The 18025-nt window shown below is 40.1% G+C and overlaps 1 protein-coding gene across 2 annotated transcripts in view; it reads left to right on the plus strand.

Annotated features, from left to right (window-relative positions):
• Positions 1-11886: 11886 nt before the first annotated feature.
• LOC101354255 (cytochrome c oxidase protein 20 homolog) overlaps positions 11887-18025 on the plus strand; it is an 8114-nt gene continuing 1975 nt past the window's right edge. Inside the window, exon 1 of one of the 2 annotated variants that reach the window (XM_004375865.2) lies at positions 11887-12341. In XM_004375865.2, the coding sequence (XP_004375922.2) occupies positions 12126-12341 (216 nt within the window). In that variant the 5' untranslated portion in view covers positions 11887-12125. The remainder of the gene's footprint in view (positions 12342-18025) is intronic. The other variant, XM_023730906.1, reaches the window with a different exon arrangement.

Below are 18025 nucleotides of genomic sequence, written 5' to 3' on the forward strand. Positions count from 1 at the left end.
AGATGGACTTGACAGCAAGGGGATTGGTTTTGGGGCGGCGGGGGGAGGGTTATCACTATCATTTTACAGACAGAAGCATTGAGAGACTAAGAACTCGTTCAAAGCAAAAAAGCTGGTAACTCATGGTTAACAGAGGGCCCAGTCTTTACAAGTCAGGAAGGGATGGGATCCCTTCAAGCTAAGGTGGTCTGGGCAGCTTCACAGAGGAGTGGGGATTTAGCATCTTGCCTTTGAGAGTGGAGGAGGATTTAGATAGTCAAGAACGAGATGGGAACTGGGGAAGAGTATGATGGTGGTGGGAGCGGAGGCTTGCACAGCACAGCGCTCCAGAGAAAAGTAGAGTTCCTAGAGCCCAGCAATGAAAATGAGCTCAGAACTCTGCATATATTCTTTCTTGTTCTCATTTTCAGGCAGGTATAATGATGCCTTTGAATTATGGTGCTGGTGAAGAATATTGAGTATACCATGGACTGCCAGAAGAACGAACAAATCTGTCTTGGAAGAAGTACAGCCAAAATGCTCCTTGAAAGCAAGGATGGCGAGACTTGTCTCACGTACTTTGGACATGTTATCAGGAGGGACCAGTCCCTGGGGAAGGACGTCGTGCTTGGTAAAATAGAGGGTCAGTGAAAAAGAGGAAGACCCTCAGTGAGATGGACTGACACAGTGGTTGCAACAATGGGCTCAAACACAGCAATGACTGTAAGGATGGCGTAGGACCAGGTAGTGTTTCATTCTGTTGTATACAGGGTCGCTGAGTCAGAACCGACTCGATGGCACCTAACAACAACAACAATATAATCTTAACTTTGCAAGCATGAAACCTAAAGCTATCTGAAATTTAGTTTTAACATACACTGAAGAAAGGGACTTGCTTGGGTGCAATGCTTTAATTTTATGATCAGCAATATAGATGAAAGGAGCCCTGGCGGTGCAACAATTAAGCACACTGCTACTGCTAATCGCATGCAAGGCTGGCAATTCAAACTCACCCACAGGCTCAGCGGAAGAAAGACCTGGTTATCTGCTTACAGCCTAGAAAATTCTGTGAGGCAGTTCTACTCCGTCATATAGATCCCTGTGAGTCCAAATCGACTCCATGGCTCACAACAACAACAATATAGATGGAATTAACATACATCCACAAAACATTAGTAACTGTCTTGAATAAAATAGTATCACTGATTTTCTACACTTTAAAAATTTTCATCTCGAGTGACTTTAAGAAGCAATTTAATCCCCACTAATAGAAACAAGCCTTCTTGAAGAAACGATTGATTAGAGGTCTGAGGCAGGGAATGTGGGAGGAGGTATGCGAAGACTAATGGGGAAGAAGCTCGCTTGAAGGAACTGGCTAAATCTGGAGCAATCTGAACATCAAAAAGAATGACTGTGATCGTAGCACATTAAAAAAATAAAAATTCATTACACACACACAGACACGTGGGAGCTAAGACAATAATTCATTAGTAGGAATAAATTATTTGTTCCATATTATTATATTATTATAATAATTTATTAATAACTGTATTGTTTTATACTCTATGTATGTGTATATATAGAAAGAGAGAGAATGAAAGGGAAAAAATTGGGGGGAGGAGCTCTTCTGTAAAGAAGAATGGCAGCTAATAAATGTGGATGGATAGACAGAACAAGAAAATCATCATTTGGCAACCCTAACGTAATAATTAAGGAGCCCTCGTTGAGCAGTGGTTAAAGTGTTTGGCTGCTAACCCAAAGGTCAGTGATTCGAACCTACCAGCTGCTGCGTGGGAGAAAGATGTGGCAGTCAGCATCCCTAAAGAGTTACAGCCTTGGAAACTCTATGGGGGGCAGTTCTACTCTGTCCTATAGGGTCGCTATGAGTCGGAATCACCTCGATGGCAGTGGGTAATGGAATAATTTATTCAGGCAAGGACCATCAAAGGATATTAAAACCACCAGGTGACCAGTTTTGTGATAACAGGATATCTGCAAGGATTTGTAGTTGTAAAGAGAGGAGTGTATCTGTACAACGGAGAGTTCCCACAGGCTCTGTCTTCACCACGTGATCAAAGTTAGCATCACTAATAGTGGGATAATCTGACATTATGTGCCTCCAATTGTGATGCAATTTGAAATATACAACATCATCTAGAAGCCTTCTTGCCAAAAATGTGTACCCTAAATTTAATCAAGCCACTAGATAAGCACATGTCAACAGAAATATAACGTGAAACACATGTAATTTTCAAATTTCTGGTAAAATTTTATTTTTTTTAATTAAAAAAAAACAGAAATAACCCACAGGTAAAATTAATTTAGTAATATATTTTATTTAACCCAAGATACCCAAAATATTAGCATTTCAACATGTAATGAACATAAAAAATTAATGATATTACACATTCATTTTTGTACTGAGTCTTCAAATTACCATGTGTATTTTTACACTTAAAGCATTTTCACTCAGATGTCAAATTTTTATTGGAAATACTTGATTTGAATTTATATTTCATAAAATGAAATTTTATGACAGAGTTGAAAAAATAGATTCATATATCCAAGATGTTCCAGACATACTTAAATTTTTTCCAATAACTAAATTCTATATCAGCTTTTAACTTTAAATTAATTGAAATTACATAAAACTAAAAATTCAGAATTTGACAATCAATTCTTAGATACAACACCAAAAGCATGAGCAACAAAAGACAAAATAGATAAATGGAACTTCATCAAAATTAAAAACTTTTGTGCATTAAAGGACTTCAGTAACAAAGTGAAAAAACAATCTACAGAATGGGAGAAAATATTCACAAATCATGCATATGGTAAAAGTTGAATATCCAGAATATGTAAAGAACTCTAAAACTCAACAACAAAAAGACAAATAACCCAATTTTAAAATGTGCAAAGAACTTGAGCAGACATTAAAAAACGTGCAAAGAACCTGAGCAGACATTTCACCAAAGAAGATATACAAATGGCAAATAAATACATAAAAAATGCTCAAGGTCATTAGTTCGTAAGGAAATACAAATCAAAATCACAATGAATACGACTCCACAGCCACTAGCATGGCTATTATAAAAAAAGAAACCCTGAAAATCACAAGTGTTGACATGGATATGGAGAAATTGGGACCTTCACCACTGATTTGTTATTAGGTGCTGTCAAGTTGGTTCCGACTCATAGTGACCTTATGCACCACAGAACGAAACACTGCCCAGTCCTGCGCCATGCTCACTATCCTTATTATGCTTGAGCCCACTGTTGCAGCCACTGTGTCAATCCATCTCATTGAGGGTTTCCTCTTTTTCGCTGACCCGGTACTTTACCAAACATGATGTCGTTCTCCAGGGATTGATCCCTCCTGACAACATGTCCGAAGTATGTAAGACAAAGTCTTGCCATCCTTCCTTCTAAGGAGCATTCTGGTTGCACTTCTTCCAAGACAGATTTGTTCGTTCTTTTGGCAGTCCACGGTATGTTCAATATTCTTCACCAACACCACAATTCGAAGGCGTCAATTCTTCTTCTTCGGTCTTCCTTATTCATTGTCCCGCTTTCGCATGCATATGATTCGATTGAAAATACCGTGGTTTGGGTCAGGCGCACCTTAGTCTTCAAGGTGACAGCTTTGCTTTTCAACACTTTAAAGAGGTCTTTTGCAGCAGATTTGCCCAGTGCGATGCATCTTTTGATTTCCTGACTGCTGCTTCCATGGGTGTTGATTGTGGATCCAAGTAAAATGAAATCCTTGACAACTTCAGTCTTTTCTCTGTTTATCGTGATGTTGCTTATTGGTCCAGTTGTGAGGATTTTTGTTTTACGTTGAGGTGTAATCCATACTGAAGGCTGTGGTCTTTGATCTTCACCAGTAAGTGCTTCACAACAAGCAAGGTTGTGTCACCTGCATATCGCAGGTTGTTAATGAGTCTTCCTCCAATCCTGATGCCCCTTTCTTTTTCATATAGTCTGGCTTCTTAGATTATTTGCTCAGCAAACAGATTGAATAAATACGGTGAAAGGATGCAACTCTGACACACACCTTTCTTGACTTTAAACCACACAGTATCCCCTTGTTCCGTCCGAACAACTGCCTCGATCTGCGTACAGGTTCCTCATGAGTACAACTAAGTGTTCTGGAATTCCGATTCTTTGCAATGTTATCCATAATTTGTTACGATCCACACAATCAAACGCCTTTGCATAGTCAATAAAACACAGGTATCTTTCAGGTATTCTCTGCTTTCATCCAGGATCCATCTGACATCAGCAATGATAGCCCTGGTTCCACGTCCTCTTCTGAATCCGGCCTGAATTTCTGGCAGTTCCCTGTCAACATACTGCTGCAACCACTTCTCAATGATCTTTAGCAAAAGTTTACTTGCGTCTGATATTAAGGATATTGTTTGATAATTTCCACATTCAGCTGGATCAACTTTCTTGGGAACAGGCATAAATATGGATCTCTTCCAGTCGGTTGGCCAGGTAGCTATTTTCCAAATTTCTTAGCATAGACGAGTGAGCACTTCCAGCACTGCATCCGTTCGTTGAAACATCTCAGTTGGTATTCTGTCAATTCCTGGAGCCTTGTTTTTCACCAATACCTTCAGTACAGCTCGGATTTCTTCCTTCACTACCCTTGGTTCCTGATCATATGCTACCCCTTGAAACAGCTGAACATCGACTAATTCTTTTTGGTATAATGACTCTGTGTATTCTTTCCATCTTCTTTTGATGCTTCCTGCACATTTAATATTTTCCCCATAGAATCCTTCACTATTGCAACTCAAGGCTTGAATTTTTTCTTCAGTTCTGTCAGCTTGAGGAATGCTGAGCATGTTCTTCCCTTTTGGTTTTCTATCTCCAGCTCTTTGCACATGTCATTATAATACTTTACTTTGTCTTCTTGAGCCGCCTTTTGAAATCTTCTGTTTAGTTATTTTACTTCATCATTTCTTCCTTTTGCTTTAGCTACTCGACATTCAAGAGCAAGTTTCAGAGTCTCTTCTGACATCCATTTTGGTCTTTCTTTCTTTCCTGTCTTTTTAATGACCTCTTGCTTTCTTATTATATGATGTCCTTGACGTCATTACACGACTTGTCTGGTCTTCGGTCATTAGTGTTCAACGTGTCAAATCTATTCTTGAGATGGTCTCTAAATTCAGGTGTGATATACTCAAGGTTGTACTCTGGCTCTCGTGGACTTGTTCTAATTTTCTTCAGTTTCAACTTGAACATGAATATGAGCAATTGATGGTGTGTTCCGCAGTCAGCCCCTGGCCTTGTTCTGACTGATAATATTGAGCTTTTCCATCATCTCTTTCCACAGATGTAGTCAATTTGATCCCTGTGTATTCCACCTGGCGAGATCCATGTGTATAGTTGCTGTTTATATTGGTGAAAAAAGGTTTTGGCAATGAAGAAGTCACTGGTCTTGCAAAATTCTATTATGAGATCTCTGGCATCATTTCTATCACCAAGGTCGTATTTTCCAACTATCGATCCTTCTTCTTTGCTTCCAACTTTCACATTCCAATCACCAGTAATTATCAATGCATCCTGACTGCAATGTTCAATCAATTTCAGACTGAAGAAGTTGGTAAAAATCTTCAATTTCTTCATCTTTGGCCTTAGTGGTTGGTGCGTAAATTTGAATAACAGTTGTATTAACTGGTCTTCTTGTAGGCGTATGGATATTATCCTTTCACTGACAGTGTTGTACTTCAGGATAGATCTTGAAATGTTCTTTTTAATGATGAATGCAACGCCATTCCTCTTCAAGTTGTCATTCCCAGCATAGTAGACCATATGGTTGTCCGATTCAAAACGACCAATACCAGCCCACTTCAGCTCACTAATGCCTAGGATATCAATGTTTATGAGTTCCATTTCATTTTTGATGATTTCCAATTTTCCTAGGTTCATACTTTGTACATTCCACGTTTCTATTATTAATGAATGTTTGCAGCTGTTTCTTCTCATTTTGAGTCGTGCCACATCAGCAAATGAAGGTCCCAAAAGCTTGATTCCATCCATGTCATTAAGGTCAGTTCTACTCTGAGGAGGCAGCTCTTCCCCAGTTGTCTTCTGAGTGCCTTCCAACCTAGGTGGCTCATCTTTTGGCACAGTATCAGACAATGTTCCACTGCTATTCATAAGGTTTTCACTGGCTAATTCCTTTCAGAAGTAGACTGCTGGGTCCTTCTTCCTAGTCCGTCTTAGTCTGGAAGCTCAGCTGAAACCTGTCCACCATGGGTGACCCTGCTGGTATCTGAGTACCGGTGTCATTGCTTCCAGCATCACAGCAACATGCAAACTCCCACAGTACAACAAACTGACAGACACGTGGCGGTCACCATTGATGGTGGGATGTTAAAAAAAGAAAAAAAGTACAGCTGCTGTGGAAAACAGTTTGGCAGTTCCTCAAAAAGTTAAACATAGAATTATCATATGACTTAGCAATTGCACTTCTATTTATATACTCAAAAGAACTGAAAGTCGAGACTTAAACAGATATTTGTACACTAATATTCATAGCAGCATTATTCACAATAGTCAAAAGGTGGAAACAATCCAAGTGTCCATCAACTGATAAATGGATAACAAAATGTGGTATATACATATTATACAATGGAATATCATGCAGCCATAAAAAGGAACGAATTTCTAATACATGCTACAGCACGGATGAACCTTGAAAACCTTATGCTAAGTGAAATAAGTCAGACACAAGAGGACAAATACTCTATGATTCCACTTATATGAAATATCCAGAATAGACAAATTCATACAGACAGAAAGTAGATTAGAGGTACCAGGGTTTGGGGGGGGAATGGGGAGTTATTGCTTAATGGGTTCAGAGTTTCTGTTGGGGTGATGAAAAACGTTTGGGAAATAGATAATGGTAATGGTCGCACAACATTGTGAATATAATTAATATCACTGAATTTCAAACTTATCAATAGTTAAAATGGAAAATTTTATCTTATATATATTTTACTACAATAAAAAAAAAACTTATTCAAAAAATCTGTATTTTGAACATAGCCTTTTGAAAGTCAGGAACAGACTACTTTGGACTCTATTGTAAAGAATAAGAAAATGACTAAATAGTCATCATATTTTCTTTACATGTTGGATAAAAGATAATGAAAGAAAAAAGTAAATTCAATTCTTCAATTGCATTAGTTACATTTCAAATGTTTGACAGCCACATGTGACTAGCAGCTACCATATTGGAAAGTGCAGCCCTAAACCTGACTTCCAGTTCATAGGAAATAAAAGGGATAGTAGATAGACAAGTTAAATGACACCAAGAGACAACTCAGAATGTGAGACATTTTACAAAGCAACTGTCATTCAAAAAAAAAAGAAACATGAGATGGAGAGACAAATCATCTTAAACTAAGAAACTAAGGAGCTATAACAACCAAATTCAGTGCTGGATCCTTGTTTGTAGACAAAAACAAAAGCTTGTACAACTGGGGAAATGTCTTTGAATAATTGGAGAACTTTGAATATGGACTACATCATAGATTATATTATGGAATTATTGTTAATTTTCTTAGGTGTTATAATGGCATTATGGTTACGTAGGAGATAGCTTTATTTCTCTGAGGAATTATTCTAGTGGGAGACCAATTCTAGAAATGCAATTTTAACCAAGTATTAATCAAAGTTGAAAGGAGAAAAAATATTTATGGACATGCAAGATCTCAAAATATTTATCATCTACGCCCCTTTTCCAGGAAACCACTGGAGGATACACTCCTCCAACATAAGAAAGTAAGCCAAGAAAGAGGAAGATGTGGAATTAAGGAAACATGTGGAATTCAGCACAGGAATGAGGTTACAGGAATTCCCAGGGAAATGGCTGGGAATCAGTCTTAGAAAGCAACCATTATAGACTGCAGCAAAGGAAAAGAGTTCCAGGAAAAATACCTCCAAGGGAAAAACAGACATGTTGACTACAGGACGTGTTTCACCAGATTGAGAAGAGTTCTATCACTCTGTAGGAGAGTTCTGAGATATGAAGTAATGATAGGTACACAGAGTGGTCCACCACCTGTTGTCAGTTTGTCATACTGTGGTGGCTTGTGTGTTGCTATGACGCTGGAAGCTATGCCACAAGAATTTCAAATACCAGCAGGGTCACTCATGGTGGACAGGCTTCAGTGGAGCTTGCAGACTAAGACAGACTACGAGGAAAGGCCTGGGATCAACTTCCAAAAATTAGCCAATGAAAACCTTATGGATCACAACAACACTGTCTGACTCACTTGCTCTGAACATTCATTAGGAGGGACCAGTCTCTAGAGGAGGACATCATGTTTGGTGAAGCAGAGGGCCAGCAAGGGCAAGGTAGAACTTCAGCCAGATGGACCGGCACAACAGCTGCAGTGATGGATTCAAACACGCTGGCAATCGTGAGGATGATGCAGGAGCAGACGATATTTCATTCTGTGATACATAAGGTCACCGTGAGTCAGAGCTGACTGGACAGCAACTAACAACAACAACAACATACCGTGGTGTGTTGATAAACCACCTCTCTGAAGAAAAAAGAATTCTGGAGCATAAATACTTCCACTCTAGCCAATTTCAAGCTACCAATGTGAAATCACCGAACACAGAGTCGACAGGAGATGCCCACGATCAGCTCTCAAGAACCAGTCAGAGCTGGCTGCAACGCACCGACATAGACAGTCAAGCAAATAAACAAATAAGAAAATTATTAACTCCAGGAAAAAGTTATAAAAGAAATGTGATCACAGCACTCTGCTTGGCTCAGCTATAAACAATATTTACATTGTCACAGCAATGCACACTGACACTGGTTTAACTTTAAAAATGTAATGCAACTGTACCGAGGGGAATGAGCAGGAAAAATTTTTTTTGATTTAGAAATATGAGGGTAAGTGACCAGAAGAAAGAGCTAAAAAAAGATGTTTAAAAAAATCTTAAAGACAGACAAAACAAATATCAAGTAAATATAAAAGCAGTTTAAAAGAAAAAGAAAGTAGAAAAAACATATTTAAGCAGTAAAACCAAAAACTTGTCTTGTAAGAGACCAGTAATCAAAAGTTCTATTAATGAGAAAGGGAACATACTATTATATTATTGAAGATTATTTTCAAGTTATAAAAGAGTACTTTTTATTATGGGTGTCAAGGAAGCTTTCTTAAGACACAAGAGAAAAAGCCATAAAAGAAAACATTGACAGATTTGATGCCATAAAAAAAAATGTTAAAGTGTTTGAAAAATGAAAGACTTTGTTTATAAGTTAACAAACAGGTGATGAACTAGAAAATATTTGTTGCATATGTATAATTACAAAGACCTGCTATAAACTAGTAAGAAAATTATTTTACACATAAGCCTGTTGCTGTTGAGTCGATTCCAACTCATAGCGACCCTACAGTACTGAGTAGAACTGCCCCATAGGATTTCCAAGGAGCCACTGGTGGATTTGAACTGCCCACAGCTGAGCTCTTAACCACTGCACCACCAGTGCTCCCATTTTACGTATACACAACCAAATTTTTAAATGCACAAAAGCTATACAATGTTAATTCTTAGAAAAAGAATGGTTAATGAACATTTGAAAGAATGCTCAATCATACTATTATCAGGAAAATTTAAAACAATATGATACCATTTTCACCCATCAGGTCAGCAAACTTTTAAAACATGAGAATCTGCAGTGTTAAAAAGGGAAACAAGGAAACATGCACTCTCATGGACTGTTGGTGAAGAATGTAAATTGGTAGTATTTTTGGAGCACAATTTAGCAGTACGTATTAAATGTTTAAATGTATGTACTCCTTTGAATCAGTTATTCCACTTCCAAAAATCTATTCTATAGAAATAAGTGAACATGTTTACAAGATATATGCATAAAGATGCTCACTGAAGCATTTTCTTGGATTAGTGCAAAAACTGAAATCTTCTGTATGTCAGTCAGAAGGAAAATCCTTAAAAGTTTACAAAGCAGTCATTGAAATGAATAAATCTATAGGTACTTACATGAAAAAAAAGTCCAAGATATAATGTTAAACGGTCAAAAGTACTCAATGCAAATTAGATAGTGCAATGCCATTAGGATATCTGTGTATCATATATACACATATGTATGGGGGCAGGTGTGGAATAGAGAGACTTTTACTATTTACTCTATATAGCCCAGTGTTGTTTTAATGATTACAACAAATGTGTTCGTGTAATACTTTTTAATTAATTAAAAGAAGGTGGAAAAAGAAAACAGTTTGGAAAGAGACCTATGAAACTGCTGTGTTTACCTTACAGGAGAAAAAAGGAGAGGCAGAGATTGTTATTTTTACTCTACAAACTGTTAAACAAAAAAATCAATTACGAGTATCATGCAATTTTTTGTGAAATTAAAAAGAAATTTAAATGTAAAGGAATAACTTATAAAAATACTTCTCAAAGACAAATGAAATGGACCCCAAACTAAGCCCACTCGGGCAATTTTTCAAAGTCACATTAAAAAAATAACATAGTATGGCTTAATAATGTTCTACCTGGTACTTTTCCAGTTTTCCCGCCTTTAAAATATAATTAAGAATTACATCAAAAGCATTTTTCATTCTTTTATTGACTATTACCACCTAAAATTTACCTTCCAGCCCAAGCGTTCAAAACATAAGAATTTCAGCTGAGAACTCAAAACTGGCAGGATATCACCAGTGGGGTTACTTTTTTCCTTTTCCCTAAAAAATATTAGATCAGTATGTAATTTGTTTGTAACTGTCCGATTCCCCCAAAAGATATTCATTAAAACAACAACTCACACATAATTAAGTCAAAAATTGTGTATTTTGTTCGGATTGTAGGAAGGGCTAAATGAACATGAAAGTAAGACCATTCCAGAGAGTAAGAAAACGCTCGACGTAATGGTCGTTAATATTAACTCGTCGTCGCTGACATTACTGCGCATGATTAGAAGCAGCATAACTTTGCACAATGACACGCTCTACAATTAAACATTTCCCCAGAAGTACACTTTGAAATATATAACGTCTAAACGTGAAATATAAGGGACACAAATGAAGGAGGTATAAAGTAACGATCGGGACATTTACCTTTGGTTGGATAGAAAAATTTAAATCCTGACAAAGGAGTTGTTGCATTGTAGCTATTTTGACTGCTGGAAAACTGGCTCCACCCTATTTTATACCAGACCAGCATGCACGCACTCTCGGCTGACCTCGCCACATTTCAATGTTTATGCTTCAAGTTATATCGCAGTCGTGACTATTTAAATACTTACTTTTTAACGTGGTACACTACCTAACATTAAAAATGCACGTCGTAGGCATTTTCCTATGTAAACGCCAAAGTCCTTCTCTCCACCCCCAGTTCCCCATCTAGCCCTATACAGTGGACACAAACGTCCTGACGCGTGTTCATTAATGAGTGGCTCCCTCCATTTTGTCCTTAGTCTCCTTCAGGCGAAACGAGCGGTGCTATTCTAAAGCCACCAAATAAACTGAAAAAAGGAGGAGGTGGTGTGGGCGTGGGACCACAATTCGTTGGAGGCAGGGGCTTGAGACTAAATGGGGGACTCTTCTGGGTGGAGCTGCCGGTGGCACCTAGAGCTCGTCCTCGGGCCGGAAGGACAAAGGACACGCAGGGGACAAGGGCCGCTGAGGAGGTGCGGGACGACTTCCGGCCGGGCGGACGAGCTGAGATGGTGTACGCCAACGCCGACCCCGGCTGCGGAACCTGCCCCGCAGGACAAAGCAACGGTGCCGCGCCCGCTCCCTTCGCCGCGGCCCCGCCCCTCTGCGCGCGCCGGACGTGGTGCACGCGGGCGCGAGACCGCGTGGACGACGGTTAGAAATGGCGGTTGGGACGGAAGGAGTGGGCTGGGGCGGGAAGAAGAGCAATCTAGATGTGCCTCAGGGCTCTGTTCCTTCCCCGCTGAGGACCTGGGTGTCGGGGTTGTTTCATGAGCCCTCCTCCTACGCTCCTGGCCCTGCTGGCCGGGAGCAGGGCTGGGAAGAGCCCCTGATGGAGAAAGTGTTCGGCTGAACAAAGGATATGGCGGCAGCACAGCAGACGCCACTGCTCACTGGCGCAGTCACTGCGGAGAATTAGAAACGTTCCCTAAAATGGCGGACGCCGCGCAGGGGCGGGGCGGAGGCGAGGCGGGCACCGCCCCTGCCGATTGTACAAGCAGTGCGCTGAGATGGGGGACAGGAACAGCTCGAATGGTCAGGCGGGGATTTCCGCTCTGGGCGGTCCTTGGTGGTAGCCGCACGGGACCCGCGGCGCGACTCGTCCCCATGGCCGCCGAGCGGGAACCTGGCGAGCCCGGGAAGGGGAAGGTAACCTGACGGGCGGCGGGTGTCCGGGGGCGGCGGGGCGAGGGGAGCCCAGGGCCCCAGCACCTCGCCTTGGGCGCGGGGGCCGTTGGCGGGTGAAGAGCAGGGACGAGCTAGGCGACTTGCAAGGAAGCAGCCTCTCGCGACCTAAGAGCACGTGTCATTTGCTTCTCTGGTACCATCCTTGGGTTTGAAATTGTCCCCCCCCCCCTTTATCTAAATTCCCATGACCAAATTGACCAGATTTTGAGGAGAGACCAGTACTACATGCAGACGTATTGCAGGTCATCCTTTGGCAAGAAAATTTTGCTGAGAAGGGCACTGCACTGTAACTTACTAGTAAAGGTTCATAAAACCCCCAAAAAACAAACCCGTTGCCGTGGAGTGGATTCCGACTCATAGCAACCCTACAGAACAAGGGTAGAACTACCCCATAGGGTTTCCAGGGAGTGGCTGGTGGATTCGAACGGCCAACCTATTGGTTAGCAGCCGCAGCTCTTAACTACTGTGCCACCAGGGCTCCGTAAAAGTTAATAGTAAAGGTAAAAGGAGTAAAAAGCTCCGTGAGGACAGGTGCCTTGTCTATAATGTCGTATTCTTCTCAACTTTAAAGGGACTCAATACTGGGGAATGAAAACTTGAAGATACCCAGAGCAGGAGTGTCAGATGAAAGGATTGAGATTTTTCCATTAACCCTGTTTTCTCTTCGAGTATGCAATATTACATATGATTCACCGGTATCCCTGACTTAGTGCGCTCTCCTCGGTCCACCATCCACAGCTGTCAGCGTGTTCTTTGCAACCTGTAAACTGGATTTCACCCCCCTGCTTAAAATCCAGTAGTAGCAGTCCCTTGCTTTCAGGATAAAACCCGAATTCCCGGGTCTGTTACATAAAGCCCTGCATCTAGCCAGTGTCTGGCTCTCACATTTTCCTCTGCGGGACACTAAACCTAAACCAGGTTCATTTAAGGGTTCTGAGTGTGATTTAATCGACTGAGAATCAAAAATATATAATCCAATTATATATATATATATATAATCCAGTGGGAAAAAAATCATTACTTATTTCATCCATTAGTAACAAAATATTATAGTAACATAACAGCTGTACAAGCCCTAAAACTGGGCACTGACAGATTTGTGGGACAAGATTAAAAAAAAGACAAATTAAGTTGCTGATGAAATAACAGTACCTATCGAAGTTAACCAGAGATAATAAAATTAATGTAAATAAACTGTGACTGAATTAACAGTCCAAGGTAATGTCAGAAAAGGAAGCCTGCGGTTTTTTTTAAATAAACAATTTGTCAATGATTCTTCCCAATACCATTCAGGGAAAATGATTATTTGATTCTTAGAAATCAGCAAACCTAAGTTAAAATGGGGAAGTTATCAAGCTAGCATACCCTGTAAAACTTGCCCTTGGAAACAGTTGTCCTTCTGCCCTCATTCTGTGCTCTTCAAGAAATTTAAAAATATGAAATTCAGTACATACCTACCAGATTCAAAGCCCTAGTTAAGACCCTGAGGCAATAACTCCATAGGCATTAGAGGAATGGTGAGGCCAATGTTCCTAGAGAACAAGGGAAAAAAATGAGAGACAAAATGAAGTGAAAGGAAGGCAGGTGTAGGGCCTTCACAGCATGGTAAGTAGTACCTATATTACAGAGTATAACAGGAGACCATAGGGGGTTTAAAAAGAATGATATAATCATCAGAGGCATTTTTAAATATTAAAATCAACATCATTTAAAGAGACTGGCAGATGGTGGCTTGGTAGTAGTAGTAGAAAGAGTCTAGCAGTGGAGTTGACAAGAAGTGGTTTGGTTCAGGATGTATTTTGAGGGTAGACTCTTCCAGACATGGGTTTGATGAAGGAAAAGAAACCAAGGACGACTCCTAGGTTTTTGGCTTGAAAATTGGTTGAGGCCATCAAGAGGCAAATTTGGAGGTGAAAAGTAATTCTAATTTGGAACTACTACGTTTGAAATGCTTGTTATCCATATTAGTAGTAGTGTCAAGAGGCAGATGAATATATGAGACGGAAGCCTGGGGCAGATCAGGATTTGATATATAAATTTCAGTCATCTTAGAAATGAAATTTAATTGAAAGACTTGAAACACCTAGGAAGACTGTAGATCCCATGGGGGGGAAGAACCAGGGTAGCATGTCAACATTTAGATAGAGCTGCAGAGACAGCAACAGAGGAGCCAGAAATGGCCAGGGGGATAAAAGGAAATCAGGAGGCCTTGTTGTGTTGGAAGCCAAGTAAAGAAAGTATTTCAAAAAATAAGTGATCTGTGTCAAATGTGCTGAGATGTAGAGTAAAATGAGTTCTGCAAAATGGGTGTCTTTTAGACACCTTGATGGAATGGTTTCAGTGGAGTGCAGGAAATAAATGCCTCATTGAAGTGAGTTAAAGGGAGAACAGGAGGTGTGTAAGTGGAGAAGCACACATAGGTAATTTAAGTAGTTTTGCTGTGAAAGGGAGCAGTTGTAGTTGTGGTAGTTGTAGGGCAGGTGGGGTCAAGAGGATTTTTGATAGTACGCTGAAGGTGGTAATAACAGAAGAAAAACATGCACACAAAAGGGGTAACTGTAAAAGCAAAGTCCTTGAGCAGGCAAGGGGGGCAGGCAGCATCCAGTGCACAGGTGGTGGGATTAATTTTAGATAGAACAGCCAGTCCATCCTTTTCAACAAGAGGAAAGACAGAATATGGGCATGATGCAGATAGATTTGACAGTGGAAAATGAGGTGGCTCTAGTTTGAGCTGATCTATTTCCTATAAATTATTAAATTGGCATTCTGGCTTTGAAATCTGGATTTGGTTAACATGAACCTGCTTCCCAGAGCTTTGTACTATCAAGGTGAGCTGATAAAACTGCTTTTCTAAACCTAGGTTTAAAAATCATAATTAAAAAAAAAGCCTACAGGACAGATATCCTAATTTAAGGGCTTAAATCTATTAATGGCAAAAGTAAATTCTATGGTTTTAAAAACTTTGCAGGCCACTTAGGGGAATATTAGAAAAATGTTAAATGCATAAACATCATAAATAGAACTACTTCAAAGGGACTTACGTACTGGAACACTTATTTCAATTTCTCATAATTTTATGGTTCAGAGTGCTTTCTAAAAAGCACGTGCTAAAGACTTGTTCTTCACTGAAGTATTCCACACTTGCTTTTAAGTTATCAGTGTCTAAAATCCAACCGAAATGTTCCAGGAGGCTGAGAATTCTAAGGGGAAAATCGTGGTCTTAAAATACCTACGAATACTACAAATGTGTATTTATATACTGACTTAATCTTAGTACTCTCTAGAGTACTAAGTAAGTACTGAGTAAGGAGCCCTGGTTAAGCACGCTCGGCTGCTAACCAAAAGGTCGGTGGTTTGAACCCACCAGCTGCTCTGCAGGAGAAAAGATCTGGCAACCTGCCCCTGTGGAGATTACAGCCTAGAAACCCTTTGGGGCAGTTCTACTGTCATATAGGGTCACTCTGAGTCCAAATCTACTTGACAGCACACAACCACCACCTCTATGAGGCTTGGTTTTTCATCTGTAAATGCTGCAGTTTGGTATAGTGGAAACAAGGCCTTTAGGAGTCAAACTGACTTCAATTTGCATCACAGCTCTGCCAGAACTTTTATTAGAGCGAAACCTGTGAGAGCCAAAACTAGACATGACTGTCTTGTTTATCCGTCTTGAAAGTCTTCTGCCTTCTAGAGTGTGCAGTCTTACCACTTTTCTATCATTTTAGTGGAAAATATTTCCACCTTACATCGGTTCCGGCTTTCATCGGTTTTACTTTACTAGTCTTTTGCTTATACTCCCAGAACTTGCCTGTTTCAGAGATAATCTGTCAGAGAGGTGAGAATTTAAAATAAGGGATGTAGTAAGAGCCTGGGACACAGCCCCCTGCCAGCTCTAATATTATGAGATAAATTGACTAGACCAGGGTTTCTCAACGTTGGTTCCACTGACATTTTGGTGTGCACTGTTTGCATGTTTACCAGCCTCCCTGGTCTATCCACCATTTTGGTTTTATAGAAGGTACCATTTTAAATGAGGAGCCCCAGTGGCAAAATGGTTAAGAGCTCAGGCTGCTCCTTGGAAACCCTACTGGGCAAAGTTCTACTCTGTCTTACAGGGTCGCTGAGATGGAATCCACTCAATGGCAATGGGTTTGGTTTTACTTTGAGTCACTTCTGTAGAATAGTTTGTCTATAAAATATGCCGAGATTATTCCGTTATTTGCAAATTTACCTTTTAAAACTTAATACTTTTCTAGACATTCTCTGAAGCATTGTTTCCCTAATTTAATAGATTCATCGGGGGAAAAAACATCTGGAGCTTTGTAGACAGATCCCATGGCACCTCCTAGATCTGAATCAGTTTGAGGGTGGAGCTTAAAAGTCTTTCTAAAAAGCTCAAGAACATAAACAACTATCAGATTTCGGGACCACTATTTCAGAGGATATTTAGCAAGGATATCGTAAGCATGTGTTAAAAAATCCTTTATACTGGGGCTGACAGCATTTACAGCATTTTATCCAAGTGTCTGCAGATTTGGTCAGGGTTATTTTTTCCTGCCCATGAAACAGCCCTGAAGCCTCATGCTGTCTTGGGTGGGTGTGCAGCGCTTAGCATGCTGTGGCCAACCCATGTAACCCTTATGGCCACTAGAAATTTAGTAGCTTTTATCCTCTCTGCTTAGGACCTACCTCTGCCCCAACTGTGACAAGCTATCGAAGTATACTACCCCTATGGTAGAAGCTGCTTGCTTCAAAGACCTGATAAAACTGGTAACTAAATACCATCACCACCATTCTCCGGCCCCAGCATCCAACATTCCCTGCTGACCACATCCCATGGGCTTTTAAACTGATGAGAAAGAGCTTCCAGTGAATGAAAACCCTAGAATATTTTAAATCTCCCACACCCCCTTGTATGTGATTTTTATTGCTGAGCTTTTAAGATTCAATCTGTAAATTTAATCCTATGTTAGGGGTGTGTGTGTAGGGGGAGGGTTTAGGGGAAAAAAAATTAAAAAAGAATCCAAGATCGTATATACTTTGTGTTTATTATAACCAGGTCACATCTTTTCCAGCAAATGCTTTACTCAAAACAAATACACAAAATACAATTAAGAGTATCTCCATCCTTAAATCTTAATCTGACTTGCTTTTCACTGCCCTTTCCCTACCCTATTCCTTGGGTCTTCCCCCCTCCCCCGATTCATTTAAAAAGTACTTTTAAAATACCCATTGCCATCAAGTCGATTCTGACTCATAGTGACCCTACAGGACAGAGTAGAACTGCCCTCTATAGGGTTTCCAAGGAGCAGCTGGTGAATTGGAACTGCTGACCTTTTAGTTAGCAGGTGAGCCTTAACCACTGCGCCACCAGTGGCTTACTTTTAACAAACTAAAATCTGTGAATGGACAAGTGAGCTGCCTTTTAAAAGCAATATTACTGAAATGTAACTTATTTATAGGAATGCTACAGTGAAACAAGTGTGGTCCTTGAGCACAGGGCTAGGGTGACAGACATCACAGTTAAATCCATTAGGCTTAAAGCTGACAATTTTTTTCCTGGAAAACAAGTCAAAACATCCAATGAACTGAACGTTACAAAAGTAAGGCGGAACAAAATCTGTTCGTAAAAACAATCACTTTAGCAC

The sequence above is a fragment of the Trichechus manatus genome, unplaced genomic scaffold (genome assembly GCF_000243295.1).
Source record: "Trichechus manatus latirostris isolate Lorelei unplaced genomic scaffold, TriManLat1.0 scaffold00039, whole genome shotgun sequence".
Classification (NCBI taxonomy): domain Eukaryota; kingdom Metazoa; phylum Chordata; class Mammalia; order Sirenia; family Trichechidae; genus Trichechus; species Trichechus manatus.